Source organism: Struthio camelus, chromosome 8, assembly GCF_040807025.1.
Source record: "Struthio camelus isolate bStrCam1 chromosome 8, bStrCam1.hap1, whole genome shotgun sequence".
Classification (NCBI taxonomy): domain Eukaryota; kingdom Metazoa; phylum Chordata; class Aves; order Struthioniformes; family Struthionidae; genus Struthio; species Struthio camelus.
The window spans coordinates 16,219,663-16,237,931 of record NC_090949.1 but is presented as its reverse complement, the minus strand read 5'-3'; the positions used below and the strand labels follow the sequence as shown (position 1 = coordinate 16,237,931).

Sequence of the window (18,269 nt, the reverse complement as noted above, 5' to 3'; positions counted from 1 at the left end):
GGAACATTGCAACTACGAAACAGTGACCTTTTTTATTTCCTGTATAGGGGGGACCTTCCTTCTATCCTGGTGGATCTCATGGACAGGTAAGTGTTTTTCCTCCCATGTAATGATAACAGACTCCTGTTCTGTCGTTTCCTGTACTCCCCATACAGGAGCTGTTATAAAATACCATCGTTAAGCACCCAGCAGTTGAATCAACCATAACGTGACCTATAGTGTGAAATCCCTCAAAAGACAAATCGTATCTATAACTTCTGTGGAGAGGTCTTCCAATCAGCCAAGAATGTTATTGTCAAAAGATTTCCCCTACTTTAACAGTATTGGCTTAATGTCAGAACCGAGCACCTTGCTATTTTTAAACCATCTTGCCTGCAAGACAATAGCTAGTCTGTGCTTTTCCTTTTAGGGAGCGCCAGGTTCTTCACACAGCACGTACTCTGGTAACCAGGTAAATATTCTGTTTGTTGCCCCCGCACAGGAGCAGTCTAAAAATCTTTCTTGAGGGAACACTGCAACTACGAAACAGTGACCTTTTTTATTTCCTGTATAGGGGGGACCTTCCTTCTATCCTGGTGGATCTCATGGACAGGTAAGATAACACAAACTCCTATTTTCTTGGTTCCTAAAATCCTCTGAAAAGAAGGAAAAATAATAACTTTTTTTTATTTTCTGTACAGGGCGAGTCTTCTGTCTATGACAGCAGCAGCGAATCCTATGGTCAGGTATATACTCTTTTTCCTCTTGAATAAAGGATGCTGAAGGCCAATAACCTGGTTCCTATATATACAGCTATATTCTGTATTTTGATTCTCACTTTATTTCAGTTAGGTTTTTTTTTCTTTGAAGAGTGAAACTGAATATACTCCTAACTAAACAATATGAAAGTTTACAGAGGAGTATGTAAAATGCAGTTATGGTTTGTGGTATTTAATTTTGGAGGTTAACAGCTTCAAGCTATTAAAGCTTATTCTCCTCAACAATACTTGCTTTGAATTTTCAGCCAGATGACGGTCTCTTCAAAAGTGGAAGTAAAATGAGTTGAGAAACACCCTGATTTGTTAGTATGTAAATTAATCTTTTACAAGGAAATAACTATGTTTTTTTAATGGCTATTTTCATAACTAAATAATTCCTCTTATTTCTTTAATCTTCCCCAAAGGGGATCCCTGTGGTAACCTTTCAAAAAGAAGTGTCCATTTGCAATATGGAAATGATTTATGTTTTCTGAACAGGATGGACCTTCCACATACGATATTGGTGGACCTTATGGTGAGGTAAGTATTATTTCTCTTATACGTGAAATGCCGAGGCTAAGCGTGTTGGTTCTTTTGTGCTGTGGGTTCTTTATTTCTGTTGTTATTAAATAATGATCATGGAGATGTCATTTTACCTGTTGTTTCTTTTTACTTTTATTTACCTTTTTGCAACTCTAAATGTTTCCATAATGGAGGGAAGGTGATGCACTAAAGATACAATCCTGCTTACTGTGCTAATGTGATTCTTCAATCTATTAATTAGTACAACATTTCCTCCCCCATGTAATTATTGTTTATACATTAGGTCACTCAGAAGGAAAAATACTTCAGGTGTTTCCTTTGCATGCCTTAATTATGCAGAAGCAGCTGAAAATCTAGGGGACTGGACATGCTATATTTAAAGTTTGTATTTAATTTACCTGCTGATTTACTGATGTAAATCTCACTGTAAGAACCGGTTTGTAGAAACCGTCTTCTTTCTGTTTCGTTCAGCAGTACCTTTTAACCACCCAAAGTCATTATTCATTAAAAATGAAAGACGTATAACCTAGACTCTTTTTTCATAGAAAAACGTATCTTCTAGTGCAGGGTGTTAGAAAGCAAGCATAGAAAATGGGATTTATGAATGTAAAGAATGTTCCATTTTGCAAATCAACCTCATCTAAAATGTTTCTCAAAAAAGCATATTTACAAAGGAAAACCTGTTGCTTCTGCTTAAGCAACAACTGAGGTTCTTACAAGGAAGTAAGAATATGAGCAAGATTTAAACGTTATTTAGCCATTTAACATAGCTGTTTGGCAAAACTTTTTTTTCAGCATTCACTTTTTATGCAGGAAAATCCTCAGTTGTCTTACACCTTTGCTCTCCTTTACACCAAAAAAATCTCTTGTATGTCATTCTACCGTCCCTTTCCTTGCTATCATAGGCAAGATCCATATATCAGCCTCTGTTGTTGTGTTCAGCCTTGTGCTCTATGTGCTCAAGTTTATTGCTAACATCTTATTATAATAAATAATTTGTTAAATAAAGAACGGCTCCCCAGTCTCACTTGGTCTTTCATATGACAATGTAGTTTCATTTGGAAGGTTTATGTATGAACCTATTATGTGTATTTAGGTTTTTACCATAAACTTTTCGGTTCAAACTATGTTGCACTTTTTTTTTTTATTAAAGGAATCTACTATGGCTCTTTCCTCCTATGCAATTCTCTCTTTTATCTTCATGTTCAAATCAAAACTGATCTGTTGCAAGTACAAGTTCGTTATCAATCTTTTCTTCAAGTGCTTGCAAATCTTATTTCCCTATCATTACCAGTCAAAATATTTGGATCAGGAAAAAAATCAAATTGACCAATAAGTCCTTTTTTCTTCCTTTTGCTTATATTTTTTTCCTTTTCTTGCACATTCTCTGTTTTAGGTAAAATTGGAAATATTAAGTGTCTTATTGTTTCTATTCTGATTATTTGTATTTTCCACAAGTAAGATTTTATAAAAGAGTCATTTTCCTATGAAAATAAATGCATTTCGATTTTTTTACAGGATTCACCTCCCGTAGGAGGCGATGAATCTGATGAAAGTGTAAGCATTTCTTCTCAAGTGTATCAATCTGAGAATTTACTTCCTTTTAAGAAATCTAGGTGCTTATGGGGATCTTTTTATATCTCACATCATCTTATCTTCAAGAGCATTTTTAGAGCAGATTCTAATCATTTGTGATGTTTAGTAATTTGCTTTAAAAACTTTTTAAAAGAGTATTATTGCTATAGGCGAAGTTAAAGGAAAATATGCAAATTTAAATTGTGTAATGTTATTCTGGTATGGTTATGATAATTCTGACTTGTAACAATCATGCATTTATGAATGGGTCATTAGAAGCAGAGTTTTAAAATGAGAATCTCTTCCTCTGTTTCACTATTTCCCTTAAAACTTAGCATCAATATGTATCCACAATACACAAAGCAACCAGATTCTTCTTGTTTCCAGTGATTTAACTGGAGTTAATTCAATAGCAGTAATTTAATAATATAACAACAGCAGTATTACCAGCACATGAGATCAACCCTTCTTATTCTCATAGGGTTATTTTTTTCAAATTAACTTGCTTTATAGTATACCTCTTAAATGTTTATTATTCTGAACCATCATAATAATTGTTTCTGTTATGTCTTCCCATAGATTAAAATTTTCCAATTTAATTTTTCCTGGCATCCAGATTTATTTTAAAATCAAAGTTTTCTTGAATGTATTTTTGGAAAAAAAAAATCCTGTCTGATCCTTAATCATCTCATATTATTCTTTTTTAAAATCAACTTCGTTTATGGTCACTGCTGCAGAGACTGTACTTCCCTCCCCTTCCATCCCAAGGTCATATTATACCCACTCCCTTTGTGTTCTTCCAATGCCAGATATATGAGAAGATTCAAGTTTCTTCCTTTGCATATTGCATACTGATGCTCTGTTTTCATGTAGTATGATGAGCACTATTTGCTTTTCTGCTTAAGGACATGCATTTTCCTGACTAAAATATATTTCCTATTAATTCTGGTATAGGTTTTTATAAAATTTTCCAAATCTTATTTTCACTGAGTCTTAAGCAGTGGATTCTATCTTAACTGTATTTCTACAAAGTCAGTGAGGACGTTGGTCTCCATAAATTTGTATAAATTCAGCTGTGTACTTCGGAACACCTTTCACTACGGGTTATTATGCCCATTTCAGCCACAAATATTATGCGCTGTCGGTTTCCTCACAGGGCTTCTGTATCAGAATTTTTTTCTGGGTATTACTCCAGCAAAACTAAAATTTACTACTACAGAAGGCCCCTGTGCCATATGAAACTAAGGTATAACAACATTGGTGTGTCCCAGGACATCTTTTAAAGGGCTGATGTCTTCCCCTATACTATTTTAATGTAGATTACAATGCAATCTCCTTCCTTTATTACTCCATAGCAAATATCTGCAATTTTTTAAAGAAATTGCACGTAGTTAAACAGATCACCATTAATTATTCAGATTTTCAGGTTTTTTAATGGTTTCATCAGTCAGCTAGCCCTGTCGTGCTAGCCTTGGCCCAGTATGAATCTTTCCACATAAAGAAATGCTTCTCTCCAGGAATGAGTGGAGAACTTGAAAGAATCTTGCTCATCCTACAGCCTATGTCTTAAACCTTCCCAACAAGGAAGGTCTTCTGCCCTTGCTTAAAAGGAAACAGAAATGTTTAATGGAATAACTGGGTTCTAATATTTTACAGGATTCCCCCACGCCATCTGGCAGCCAGCATAGTGGAGCGGTAAGCACTCCTCCTTCCCATGTTCTCTGGGTCTCTGTCCAAATGCTTGTTAGGACTGGCAGCTGCTAGCCACCTGTATTACATTGTGTCCTGCTGGTGTGGCAGATTCCAGCATGGGATAGAAAGTCCTCAATTAAGACACAGAGGGTATGGTTGGAGTGTTCCAGGATTATCATGAGTCCCAAATGATGCCGCGATGTGTCTTGAATTCAAACTCACAGTTAGAAGCATAGTGCCACAATTTACTTACTCAAGTTTCTGCCCTTTGACTCATTGCCTTATTGCAGAAGGCTTCCATACTCTGTTTCATCCAGCATTTATTCTAACTGAAACTCTGCTTTTTTCACTTTATGACTTATTTATGAGGGCTTCCATTTTCCTGTCATTTTTACCCCATCTTATTAATTCCAATGGGAATGGAACGTGGAAGACTAGGAAGTGGTTCTGGTACAGAAATAAGAGCTCTTTAATCATTTTACCCAAAAGAATATCTTTCATTAAATGAGCATTTGTCTCATAGGCAGAGGAGCACATGCTAATTTGTGCAGAGAGAAGTTATTTGTTATTCTTAAACAATCCCTGACAGAAAGCTGAGGAGTGTTCACCTTCTGTCATAGTATTTCCACGCTACAAAAGAGGGTCTGTTTTTCATTTTATCATGTACTTCCAATACATTTTTTACAGGATTTTTATTCCCCAGGAGGCAACCCGTCAGGTGGTCATGTAGGCATCAATTTTGTTAATTATTTACAGTTCTCCTCCAAAGTGACTGTTGTATTAAAAATTGACCTTCTACAAGTAAATTATGCCCAACTAAGTTTCATCTGTTTCTAGAATTTCTCTGACATACGGCATCATAAGTAACTTGTGAAATCCAATGGCAATTTTTTTAAAGCAAACAGAAGTGAAAATAAGTGTGTATATGACTTCAACAACGTAGTCTTGATTTCAAGAAGCCCATTTAAACAGAAATAAACTGGCTCTACCTTTTACAGGCGTCATCTTCTCATGGTGGTAGTTACTCCAGTCGACAGGTAAACACCAACTCTTCATATTTTTGACCTAATGTACCTGTTATGCAAAAATTTGACTCATCATGTTGCATATCCTGAAACAAAAGTAGTTTGATACTGAAATACCTTTTCATATATCCTTATATAAATGTCCAAATGGAAGCAGAGTGGTCAAAATACCATTCGTGTATTAATAGTGCTCTAACACTAAGCAACAAATGCAAGTAATAAATATTTGATATAAGGAGTATTTTTGAAACGGAAGTTAAGTGGTTTCCATTTTTTTTCAGGACTCATCTTCATCAGGAAGCAGCCAGTATGGTGGGCAGGTGGGAAATTTTTCTTCACAGTATTATATTATTTGCAATGTACATCGTTCAAGAGAGGATTGTAAGTTTCTAGACTATTATGTTTTTATAAATCCTCATTGAAATTTCTATAGATAAAATAGGGTTCTTAACCAAATTGATATTTTCAGACATAATTAAGCTAGTAAAAGATATGTGAAAGTTAAAGAATATCTTTTAAATGAAAATATAACTGTCTGCAGGGTTCACCTTCTTCAGGAGGCGGCCAGTCTGGTGGACAGGTATGCTTTTCTTTCTCCACAGCATTCAGTTATGCAAATATCAGTCACTCTCAGTTTACCTTGAGCATTTTTCCTTCACAAAAACTGTTTTCCTTCACCACTGTCCTTCTTGCCCAAAGTCTCAGCAACACGTTCTTTTCTTTTTCTGTGTCGTTCAGAGATGCCTGAGGCCGGAGTAGCCATCTGTCTGGATGGCAGTTGTATTTGAGCTTCTGTACCCACTATGACGCTAAATATTTTTCCTCTTACCCATCTCATGCAGATTGAATGTGAAAAGTGAAGTACCAAATGGTGAGCTACTGGCCACCTCTCAGTTAGTTGCCTCAGGGTAGAAAGCACTTGGAAGTCATCTTTAGTGTTTTCCATAATATCTGTGGCATGAAAGAATACTGCAGGTAGTCCAGGTGCTCTGGCTTCTTTAAGGAAAAAAAAATTACATGTTCCATAGTACTGCTCAGAACTTTTTACAGCAGGGTTTTAGTCAGCAGGGTTTTTAAGATAAAGATTATAGATAACAGATTTGAAGATAATAAAATTCGAAGATTTTACACCATCGGAGAGATAAGGGCAGAAATAGTTATAGGGGATTAAGAGAACAAAAACCAATTTCTAGAAGGCATTTGGACAGTTATGAATGTAATTTTATGTCTTGGATATCTATGATGGTAGAGAAAGGAGTTTGAGTTGTAACAAGTCTCCCTTTCCGTGCTATGTTCCTGAGATTTTACACATTTTCTGTGTTCTTTACAGAGTGGATGTGATTGTTCTGGGGGGACCTCTGTAAGTTTTCTTTGTTCGTTATATATTTCTTTTACTATTTATTTAATTGGGAAATGAGCCGCAGGCCTATTTATTTCTACATTATTACATTATTTAATTATTTGAATGTATTGTTAAGTTTATGTTCAGTGTTCCTTTGATGACATAACTTCTATCCTGCCAGCAAGATTTATTTCTCACTATGCCAAAATGAAGAATTTGGTGTCCCCATAGTTGGCAGCATTTATATTTACTAAACAGTGATTTTCAGTTGTTATATAATGTTTGTATATCTCATCTCAAAAAAAAACTACAGAAAAGCAGTAATTTTTTGCTCTAGAACAGAACTCTCTATGATTGCATTAAATAGCAGAGTTAATGGAGGAAAAAATCTATCACGAAGGGAAAGTAAAATGATACAACTCTACAAAACTGCCAACCATAAAAAGTTGTGTCAGAAAGTTGCCTCAGAAGCCAGTCTTTATCAAATGAAAAAAATCTGTTAGAGCCACTTCTCATTTGTGCTTTTAAGAAAAGTCCATATGAAATTATTTAGAGACTATAAAAATAAGGTAATAATTGCTTTCCAAAGCAAATAGTATTTGGTGAATCAACCTGTAATGTGCAAAGGAGAGTCATGAACTTTGGGTAGTGTTATTATTTTCTAGGCAATCAGCCATAGGTGGATGCAAAATAATTCTTTGTGATTTACAGTCTTTCAGGCCAAAAAAGACTATTGGCCATCTTGGGAAGTTAAGTAAAGTAAGTGAAGTGTAAGATAAGTTCAGATTGTGATATTTTTTCCTTGAAAATGCCACAGAAGAGCTGTTCTAAGGTTTAATTTTATTTTTCGTTTATGATCAAAAGTAGAGACTACTTTATTCCTCCCTTTTTTTTTTTTTTTTCCAGAGTGGATCTCCTACCTTAGCCAGAAGTGATTCCTCTGCAAATGTAAGCAGTGTTCATCAGCTTTTTCAGTGTGCCCTGTGTTTGTTTTGTCAATATGATGGCTAGAGAGGTTAAAAAGAGTCAGTATCTAATAGAAATCATACATTCATGAATATAACCTACCTTAGTTACAACTAAAAGTACGCCTAGGACATTTGTGCAGCGTTCACAGTTCCTCTTTCCATTTGAAATAGTATTCGTTCAAAAAGAAGTCTTTGAATGAAGAATGTTCTTTGGCACAAACACAGGTTTGTGCCAACAATATAAATATTTACCTTGGTTGGTAATCAGTTCCATTGATTTCCATGGAATTATGCCAAAATATCACCTAAGAACGTGGGTTCATATATTTGTATTCCTCTCAGAACGTTCACTTCAAGAAATAGTTGAATATTTAATAGATCAGTAATTTCATGATGTTAGCCCTCTAATATGGAAAAGAACTCTTGGAGGAGAGACCTATTTACAGAGTACCGAAGACCACTTGTGTTCATCACGTGGTAGAAGGTCACACAGCATATGTCACTGGAATTCTGTATGTGTTGTATTAAAAGGAGAAAAAACACTTGGGTCTTTCTGTATCTAGCACCAAACTCTATGGTGCTGTTATCAGACTGCTAGCAAGTATAAAACTGGCTTGGATACAGATAAATAAATGTACCATACAAAAATTAATATTATGTGACAAATAGGTCTGGCCTTATGCTCCCTTTAGGAAGGAGGAGCACATCTATATCTGTAGTTAGGAAAGTATCCTTTCTTATCTGTGTTCAAGATCCTTCATATTATTGATAAAATGGTAGGTTTTATTTCATGTGGAACTTCTGATTGGGACTGGGGTTTTTACTGACTTGGACATCTTTGAGGCAGCAGTTCTGAATCAGGGATAATGTATAAAGAGGATCTTTTCTAGAGGAGTGAGAGCTTTGTACCAGGGAACGTAGTGGCTATTATCTACATCAATGAGTACTGCAAACTAATAGGAACAGATCTACAGAGTGAAGCAGTCCATGCTGATGAACTGATGGCCAAACTATGCACATTTTGGGAGGCAGGAGGGAGTTAGTTCTAATTTGGTCCCATGGACCAAAAGCCCCTTTGCTACTGGAATACTGGAATTAAGCGTGCTCCTGGAGAGCATCTTCCAATTTAGTTTCATCTGAAGGGCCTCCACTTCACTCACTCTGAGATCACTCCATGATGCAAACCAAATTACAGTGAGTGGGGACAATCAGATTTGTCTTGACAGCATGCTCCTGATCCATACTGTAATGCTACAGTAGATGCACTTAGTGCCTCATCATGGGAAAATTACTTTTGTGTACCGAATGTAGATTTTAGTTCTTCCAACTACATGTTGCAGTATACCTCAGAATGTTATCTTTTAAGATCTTGTCTAGCATACAGTTGAAACACCTTTTTGCGCAGTAAGGCTTCTTTATGAGGGACACAATTATGATAGACGCTAAACATTGCATATTAAACACAAAACAGTTTAATTTCTTAATGAGCTTAGCAGACCTTTTGGAAATCTAGCAGTACTCAAAAGGTCAGGAGCAATATGAAGAATGCATTTTCAACGCTTTTTGCGGGTATGCCATTCTTCAGTGAGTTCACTGATTTTAAACTGAAAGAAGTAAGCTACCTATCCTTCCATCATACCCTTTGAAATGAAGTAACTGGTTCATCCTTTTTTGAAAGGGCTCTGCAGGCAGCTGTTCTGGTAGACAGGTACACAATTTTTAGGTGGATTAGTCAAATATGAAGGATAGGCTTTATGTTTTGAGTGGAGCTTAAACCCAAGCAGAAAAATTAAAAATAGAAATGTATATAATACTGTCCTTGAAAAAGTCTTGATTTAGTTAGTTCTATTAGATTTAATTAGTTCTATTAGAGAAAAATAACCCATTGCAATTTTTTCCAGGGTTCATCATCTTCTGAAGGCAGCCAGCACAACAGCCAAGTAAGCAGTTATTCCAAAGGGAGAGTCAGCTTGCCACTTTAGAAAATGATGGTTATCTACAAACTCAGTTAAATTCTGTTGTTTTGATATGGAAACTTTGTTTAAAGAGCAAAAACTCAGTAAATTTTTCTTTGAGTTCGTTACATCCTAAAAAGGGTACACAATGGCCTTCTTAGCAACTAGTTAGTTGCCTTTATTTTTTGCGACATTTGTGTAATGAAGCTTCGTCTAGAAATAGGTGTAGGAAGCAATAAAAATGCAATGTTTTGGATTCCCAGTTGCCTTGCTTCCATTAAGAAGAAAAACAATTCCAATCTCCCCGCAGGAGGTTTCAATAAACTTGCCTGGTCTGGTTTCAGAGTCCAGTTTGGTAACCAACCCTTTCTTGCTGTATTCATGAGTCCCAAATGATGCTGCAGTGTTCTCTTGAATGTCAAACTCTTGATTACAAAGCATGGTGACAGGGAAGAGGTGTGGGCCATGCTCAATATCATCATTAACAGCACCATGTGGTGATTCTCCAGAAACAGAGGATGTGTGTCATAAAAAAAAAAAAAAAAAAAAAAAAAGAAAAATTAAAAACACAGAAAACATTATCATGTCCAGGCAAAAAGAATTGTTTCATGGATGTACTTTTGGAAGCCATGCTGTTTGGCTTGACGAAAAAGAAACTTAGTTTAAGGTGAATACTGCCTTATTTTATTCCTTATCATTTTCAGGAGGAAGTGATATTGATGGAGAGATAAGAACCCTTTAATCAATGTATATGTGATTTTTTTCCACAAGAATATCATCACATGAGCACTTGTCTGATAGGCATAGGAGCATATGCTAGTTTGTGCAAAAACTGTTATTTGTTGTTCTTAATCCCTGAAAATTGAGGAATGTGAAGATGCAAGGAAGGGAATTCAATTTCTGTTCTGGTCTTTCCAAAGAGATAGTGGTTTCCTTATTATATCTGCAGAATAAAGGGGAAAAAATGCCTTCAGGAGTACTGTGTCATCTTTACTATAGCTATCAAGGGAAGCAAGCGTTCCTAAAATATAAGAGAAAGTTTCAGTATAGATTGGCAGCTCAGGTATTTCCCCAGATTATCTGATAAGGTCCGAACTCTAATTTTTAGCTTGTATTCACTCTTATTTTGCTCTCTTGTTCCCATTGCTAGGAGACTCATGTTTTGATTTAGGGAGATCCTATGGCAGATAATTCATTGCTTTGATGTCTTTTACAGGGTTCCTATTCTGGAGCTAGCCAGTATGGAGAACGTGTAAGCTTTCACTTTCAATATTTTTGTATGATTTGCTTGTTCTACCAGTATTTGACTGTTATCAAGTAAAGGATTATCCAGATAGCTACTTCAATTTAATATTTCAAGAAACTTTATATTGATCCATTCTCTGCTGTATCATTGTGAATTCAAGGAAGACAAAAATATAGTTTATTCTGCAAACTTTACAAGCAAAACAACTTTACAAGTAAAATAACAAAATATAGATGTCTTTGCATCTCATACCTATGAATTAGAAATACATCATGAAACAGAGATGTCTGATTTTCAATATTTTTCCAGGGATCATCATCTTACGGAGGCAGCAGTTACAGTGGACAAGTAAGCATTAATAGTCGCTGCTTTTGTAATTTTACCCAATGCATATCTTGCATCTTACTCATTGTCTACCCAGCTGTCTACCTGAACCTTATTTATCTTAAGCTAAAATCTTTTCAGTACATCTTTCTCTGTGGCATTATAGTCCTACCATGTTTAAACAAATACAGTCCTCATCTGAACTTGGTTTAAGATTAAGAAACACAATATGAAATACGTGGTTGTCTCAGTTGGCTGCTGATGTTTGCAGGACTAGGTCATAAATGTGCTTGAGTGTGAATACAGTTCTCTGGAGTAAGATGTCCTGTCTTTCTGAAATAAATTAGTATGTCTCCATCAAGTTGACCAACATTTTTAAAAGCCCCATGAAATAGGTGTAGAGAAGATTTTATTTTTTTTTTGTTGTTGTTCAGGGTTCACCCTCTTCAGGAGGAAGCCAGCATGGTGGGCAGGTGAGAATTCTTCCCTGGTAGTGTTTATGATTTCATCCAAGAGAATTAATAGTTCTCTACTCTGTGTAGAAGAGCATTTTAAGTAGACTGATTTTACATGTTCTATTTTATTTGCTATAAGGTTTGTAGTTGTTATAAATGTACATGATACGAAACCACAGGCAAATTTGTAGGAGATGAAACTTATGCATCATGGTAAACGCAAATAAGACTCTCATGCCTTTTTGTGCAGTCTGGTCCAGCCCACTCATAGTTTTCCTCTGAAAGAAATTAGATACCTCTTCTTCAAATGGGCCATTGTTTAAGAAGTCTCATGAAATGGATATAGAGAATATTTAATTCTTTTTCTTCAGGGTTCACATTTCTCAGGAGGCAGCCAGTATGGTGGACAGGTGAGAATCTCCTTCTGTGTAATCTTTATCCAATGCACACCTTTTACCCCAAAACTTGGTACTTTTATATTGACTATAAAAAGTACTATTTTGAGTAAACTCTGTTTAATGTGGTTTTGGGTATATCATGGTTCTAAAAGTATATGGTTTGAAGCAGTACAAAATTATTAATGGCCAGTACTTCTTTTGGATCACAGTAAATACAGTTCTGGCCTTGTTTTCTCCTCGGCCCTGCTCATTCCAAACCCATTTTCCTTTCTGCTACCGTTGTCACGGTCTCTTAACTCAAACAGTAGGGAGTGGCCAGAGGTAGACTGCATTCCTCTTCTGCTTCAACCTATGGAATACCTTCCCTCTCAGCAAAGCACAAGATCCAAGTTAGTATCAGAGAGAAGCAAGATGTCTCAGGAAGGGAATGGGTTGTATTGGGATAGAAAGTCCTCTACCGAAGAGAGGTGGACAGGAGGAGGAGGGAAGGTCCTCAGAGGGAAGGGGGAGAAGGTCAGGAATTGATAAGGGAAGGTGTTCCATGCCCTTCTGAAATGGAAAATGGAGAGGGTTTGTGATGTTGCTTTGCAGTATAGCCTTTAGTACTCAGTAAAGTCCCCAGCAGACTGGTCCTTGGTCTCTGAAAACATGTATCGTCAAATTTATTGGAGAGGGAATCAGAGGAGAAAAAGACTTTGAGTCCCAGCAGAGTCTCCCAAAACACACCTATGTGTAGAATCCTAATAACCCATGATCACTCCTTGATATCAGTGTTGTGGAAGATTCATATGGTACAGCCCATCCCTAGTTTACATATAACACGTAAAGGAATAGGATGAGCAAAGGAGAGTGTTCATCTTTCTGTAATCCCTCATTGCACAAAAGAAAAAGAAAATTGTCTTTCTTTCAAAAAAAAAAACCCTTGAAGAAGCCTTTTGGTAGAGAGCTAATTGATATCTTTGTTTCAGGGTCCGTATTTCTCAGGTGGCAGCCATTATGGAGGACAGGTGAGAATTGTTTTTTCATTCATGGGGTTTACTTTTGTGGTTTATCTTTCTCTCTTTCTTTGTTTGTGCTAAATAGGGTACCTGATTACAGGGTAGCTTAAAGTGCTTAGTCAGAATAGACGAGTGTAAGACCCTCTGCTGTGTGAGAGCATGGGCAAAAGTAAAACATATGAGCCTGCTGTGAGTGTTGCATCCAATGCACCTGCACTCTACTCATATCTGCCAGAAGCTGCTGTGATTTAAACCTTTACTGTTCTATTTAAACTGTAGCCACTTTAAAGGCCGCTAGATTTTAAAATGCTCACAAATGAAGTATTCACATTCCTGTGGCATTTAAATCCACAGAAGAAAAATAAAAGTGTGTTTTCCTGTAAGACTATCTAAGCAATAAAAATAAATGCTTTCTCATTTCTTTAGGGTATTGCTTCTTCAGGAAGCAACCGGTATAGTGGACAGGTAAAACGTCTCCCTTCATAGTACATATGGTTTTGGTACACAGTTCTTTAAGAAAACTGATTCTTCTGTACTTTTTGGCAAAAAAAGGAACATTCAAAGAAAGAATAGTTTTAAGCAGAAGCGACTGAAGATTGCTAAATATGCATTGGTCTGGTATGTCAGATCATGACATGAGTGCATTGGAAATGCTTCCTTAAACTGACCCAGGATCCAAGAAGCACATTTTTGAGGTTATTTTAAACAGAAGCAAGTTGAAACACCAAGGACGACAGAGAAGGGAGAATGTTACTCAGTAACACAAAAATAAATAGTTTACATTTTTTCCAGGGCTCACCTTCTTCAGGAGGCAGCCAGTCTGGTGGACAGGTATGCTTTTCTTTCTCCACAGCATTCAGTTATGCAAATATCAGTCACTCTCAGTTTACCTTGAGCATTTTTCCTTCACAAAGGAAGGATTACCCATCTCATGCAGATTGAATGTAAAAAGTGAAGTACCAAATGGTGAGCTACTGGCCACCTCTCAGTTAGTTGCCTCAGGGTAGAAAGCACTTGGTAGTCCTCCGCTGGAAGTCATCTTTAGTGTTTTCCATAATATCTGTGGCATGAAAGAATACTGCAGGTAGTCCAGGTGCTCTGGCTTCTTTAAGGAAAAAACAATTACATGTTCCATAGTACTGCTCAGAACTTTTTACACTGTTTTGATGTGTAGGGCCGTAACTTTAAGTGAGAAATTAGAAGACCATATTTAAGCATTAGATCAGTAAGTGTACAGCTATACTGAAAGGAAGGTGAAGGGAGAGAGAAAGAAACTACTTTCTAGATGGAACTTGATGAGTCTATGAGCAAGATTTTATGATCTGTTTTCTTGCAATAGCAGGGTTTAAGTTTGATTTGCTAATTCAAAGGCCTCTTCTAGTCATGCACTCTCTAGAAAATTAGTTTGGTTTTGTGTTACACAGGGTGGATGTCTGTGTCCTGGTGGAAGTTCAGTAAGTATTCGTTGCTTACTGTATATTTTTCATAGTATATGTAATTGGAAAATTCCCAAGCAACTACATTCCTTGAAATAATTCTTTCTGTGCATTTATATACATACTAAAAGTTGTTTCACACTGTGCTGAAATGATAAATGTTGAATCTAATTTACTTTTGAGGAGGGTTCAGTTAACTGTTGTCTAAGTATAGCCATAATTGCTTAGATGACTTCTTCTCTCAGATTATGAAATCAAGCAAAAAATGCATGCCATGAATATACCACTAGCATCTTAAGTGCTGGAAACAACATATAAATTAGTAGCTAGCTTCTTTTTACAAGGAAACAATCTGAAGGAATAAGGACTAATAGAAACTAAGTCCTTTACTTGTTTAATCCACTAAATACAAAAGTATATTGGTAATCAGTGCAAATGACTTGATTAATGCTGTAGGTCAAGATGTTCTCTTATGTTTGTCCTCTACATGGGATTGAATTTTATAAAAAAGGTAACTATTCCTATTTCTTGTTTAATACAGGGCTCTTCTGGAGGAAGCAGCTACCATGGTGGACAGGTAAGCAGTATTTCTTCAGCATTTATACAGATTCAGTCATATCCTTTTATAAAGTCTCTGCTGAATTTACTAGAGACCAGATTTTACTTTGTAGTTTTATAAGTCTGCTTAACTGGAAATAACATGTAAGGAAAGTTCACCGGATTCATTCCATTGCATAAACTGTTAATATGGTTTCCTGATAAGTAGCCATTTTCCTTTGTATTAATAACTGTGTAAGGATTTTCCAGTTGATGTCATGATTGTTGATGTCATGATGTTGTTGATCAATGTTTCCACATTGATGTCATGATTGTTGTTTAAATTAGGTCCAATTTTTTTGGTGCCAGTTGATACTTAAAAAAATAATTTACAAAAGTTGAGTTTCACATTTTTTTTGCAGGGTTCATCTTATTCTGGAAGCAGTCAGTATGGTGGACAGGTAAGCAACTCTTCGTTTTTAAGGTCTTCTTCCTACAAGCTATTTATTAAATGAAAAATATGATGCAGTGGGTTTACTGACAGTTTTTTCAAAGAGTCATTCTACTCTCAAGGAACATCTGCAAACGATCAATATTTCTGAGTAACTGAAAGGGAGTAGCATCAACAAACTTCATTTAAAGGAACTGCATAGATCACAATTTCAGTTGTTTTGCTTTAGAATGCCTCTTAACTCAAGTGATAATTTAATCAGCCATTTTTGTGTTCCAGTTTCATACCACTATAACACTAGTTTAAAACCTCTTTTCTGTGTCATTTTCAATTATATTGAAATTATCCAATTATTAGAAAGGCATGTTTGTGTTAGTTTAGAATAAATTGTTGGAAAATTAGTGCAAAACAAATCCATGGATATTGCTTTGAAAATAAAAGATTTTGGGGTTTTACCCACAGTAATACTTCTTTTCTCATCTTCCGCTGCAATATCAATCTCTTACTGTAACCAACTCCCTATGTACCCTTCCTAAGAACATCATCTCCCTTGGTAGGGTTAATGGTTGTCACTGTTTGTCACAGACAGCTAAAAGATGTAATGGATGGCTATTTGATAATGAAGAAGGAACATATTTTTCATTAGTATTACTCTTCTTAACGTCTCACTCTGCTATACTGGAAAAACAACTCAATTTCTTTTTACTTTATAGGCAAGCGTTTGAGTTGCAGTATGACTCTATTAAGCAGACCATCTCTTATATTATGGAAAAGGGAAGGATCTAAATAATTCAATTTTTACATACTTTAAAACAAATCACATTATTCTCAAAAGAATATTTGAAAATATGAGGGGAAAAAATTATGCACGATGCTCTCTGAATGCATGTTTCACCTAGCAGAAAATAGCAAATAAAATAGAGATTTTTTTTTGTCTTGAACAGACCTATAACTAAAGAAGACACTTTATATACGTATATTTATGTCAGATAATGAACTTAGCAGGTGTTTTGTGACTGTTGGCCAAATAAAGATGTCTTACGTTTAAGTAATATGTGTTTGATTTTCTTCTTATAGGGCTCATCTTCTGGAGGCCGACCACATGGTAAACCAGTAAGTAAAGCTTTTCATACTGACCTTTTTGTTTTTTCTTGTAAGCCTGAAGAAAAATTATATCCAGTTAGTTATGGACCAAATGTTTTTCCATGAATTACTTTACTTAGGGTAAAGTAATATGAGAGTGTTAGATATTTATTTATCTAGGATAATCTCAGCAAATGTCAACACAATTGCTATTCTGACTCAGTTCCATAGTTTTGAGCCAGCATTTTATTTGGTAACTGAACAACTTGTCATTCTCCGGATTAATTCTAGTAATCATGGAAGAGAATACAGGACCTTTATTTTTTGTAAAGGGACTTTTTCTGAGCAGTTACTTCTGTTTTAATCCATAGTAGTCACACACTTTGTATTCAGGTTCACTTTTCAATGACTTTAAATGCATCTCATCTACCTGTTGATTAAAGCGTTGTAAAAATTGTTACATTGTCATATAGTTGAGTCATAAAAGTGAGACCCTCTGAGTAAGATGTTTGATTGCATTTCTTGAAGAGGCTTTGCTTGTGAAGGTTTCCTATTGGCAATAACATTCAAACAAGAGCAGCTTTGTCAAAAAAAAAAAAACTGAACAAGAGTCTTGCAGAATGTTTAATTTTTCAGCATCCACTTTTATTTTCAGATAACTCCCTTGTTAAAACTTTCTTCAAGTAGGGCTGTAAAGACTATTGTAACATTTACCTTTTTTTCAGATCTACCTGTAGACTGATTCCAAGCAAATTAATGGTTAACTGGACCTTGTTATGTTTTCCTTTTTATATATTAAACATATTATTACTAGAAAACAACTCTTTTTCTTGAGAACTTATAATTAAATTCTCTTTGACTAATATACATCATTCAAAAGAACACCTATAACAGAAATATGTTAAACATTCTTATTTTCAGATAAGCTTTTCCCTGGGATTTTGAGGTGACTGGACAGGAAAATAGTGTTCATTCTCCTGTGGTCCTTTATTCCAGACAATAAAAATAATCTTAAGTACAAATAGGCTTAGAGTCAAAGAAGGATATTAATTTTTTTTTTTCAGGGTTTATCTTCCTCAGGAGGCAGTCATCAAGGAAAGCCAGTAAGGATATTCCTCAAAATATTTTTCTTTCCATGTTGGGAATGTGGATATTGGTATTTAAAATAGGTAACAGTAATGAGGGTGAGATTTTGAATTACTTTTTAATGATATATGTCTGAGAAAACTGACCAATAAATTAAAACAGAATATTGTCCTCAAACCTGAATATGAGGATGAGGCAGTATTCATTCCTCCTAAAAACAAAGTTTTGACCTACTCTGTTACTTAGTCATTGGTATTCATTCTATTAAGGATAATGTATTTAAACAACAGGATAAATAATCAGAAGCTGTTTCAGTTTGAAATTTTGTAGTTCAGTTAGAATGATATCCTGCTTTGAAAATCCTCTGGCACTGTTCATGGAGTAAAGGGGACACAGCTGTGCTTATTTGAGACCATTC

General features: G+C 35.6%; 1 protein-coding gene across 21 annotated transcripts in view; it reads left to right on the top strand.

Annotated features, from left to right (window-relative positions):
* LOC104151247 (uncharacterized transmembrane protein DDB_G0289901-like) overlaps positions 1-18,269 on the top strand; it is an 83,513-nt gene that overhangs the window by 60,257 nt on the left and 4,987 nt on the right. For 19 of the 21 annotated variants that reach the window (XM_068952305.1, XM_068952296.1, XM_068952302.1 and 16 more), the window contains 24 exons: positions 48-86; positions 410-451; positions 554-592; positions 681-725; positions 1,236-1,277; positions 2,799-2,837; positions 4,512-4,550; positions 5,546-5,584; positions 5,854-5,892; positions 6,114-6,152; positions 6,903-6,932; positions 7,821-7,862; positions 9,784-9,822; positions 11,054-11,089; positions 11,393-11,431; positions 11,842-11,880; positions 12,234-12,272; positions 13,229-13,267; positions 14,051-14,089; positions 14,683-14,712; positions 15,236-15,271; positions 15,654-15,692; positions 16,760-16,795; positions 17,830-17,868. In XM_068952305.1, the coding sequence (XP_068808406.1) occupies positions 48-86; positions 410-451; positions 554-592; positions 681-725; positions 1,236-1,277; positions 2,799-2,837; positions 4,512-4,550; positions 5,546-5,584; positions 5,854-5,892; positions 6,114-6,152; positions 6,903-6,932; positions 7,821-7,862; positions 9,784-9,822; positions 11,054-11,089; positions 11,393-11,431; positions 11,842-11,880; positions 12,234-12,272; positions 13,229-13,267; positions 14,051-14,089; positions 14,683-14,712; positions 15,236-15,271; positions 15,654-15,692; positions 16,760-16,795; positions 17,830-17,868 (924 nt within the window). The remainder of the gene's footprint in view (positions 1-47; positions 87-409; positions 452-553; positions 593-680; positions 726-1,235; positions 1,278-2,798; positions 2,838-4,511; positions 4,551-5,545; positions 5,585-5,853; positions 5,893-6,113; positions 6,153-6,902; positions 6,933-7,820; positions 7,863-9,783; positions 9,823-11,053; positions 11,090-11,392; positions 11,432-11,841; positions 11,881-12,233; positions 12,273-13,228; positions 13,268-14,050; positions 14,090-14,682; positions 14,713-15,235; positions 15,272-15,653; positions 15,693-16,759; positions 16,796-17,829; positions 17,869-18,269) is intronic. The other 2 variants (XM_068952297.1, XM_068952309.1) reach the window with 2 other exon arrangements.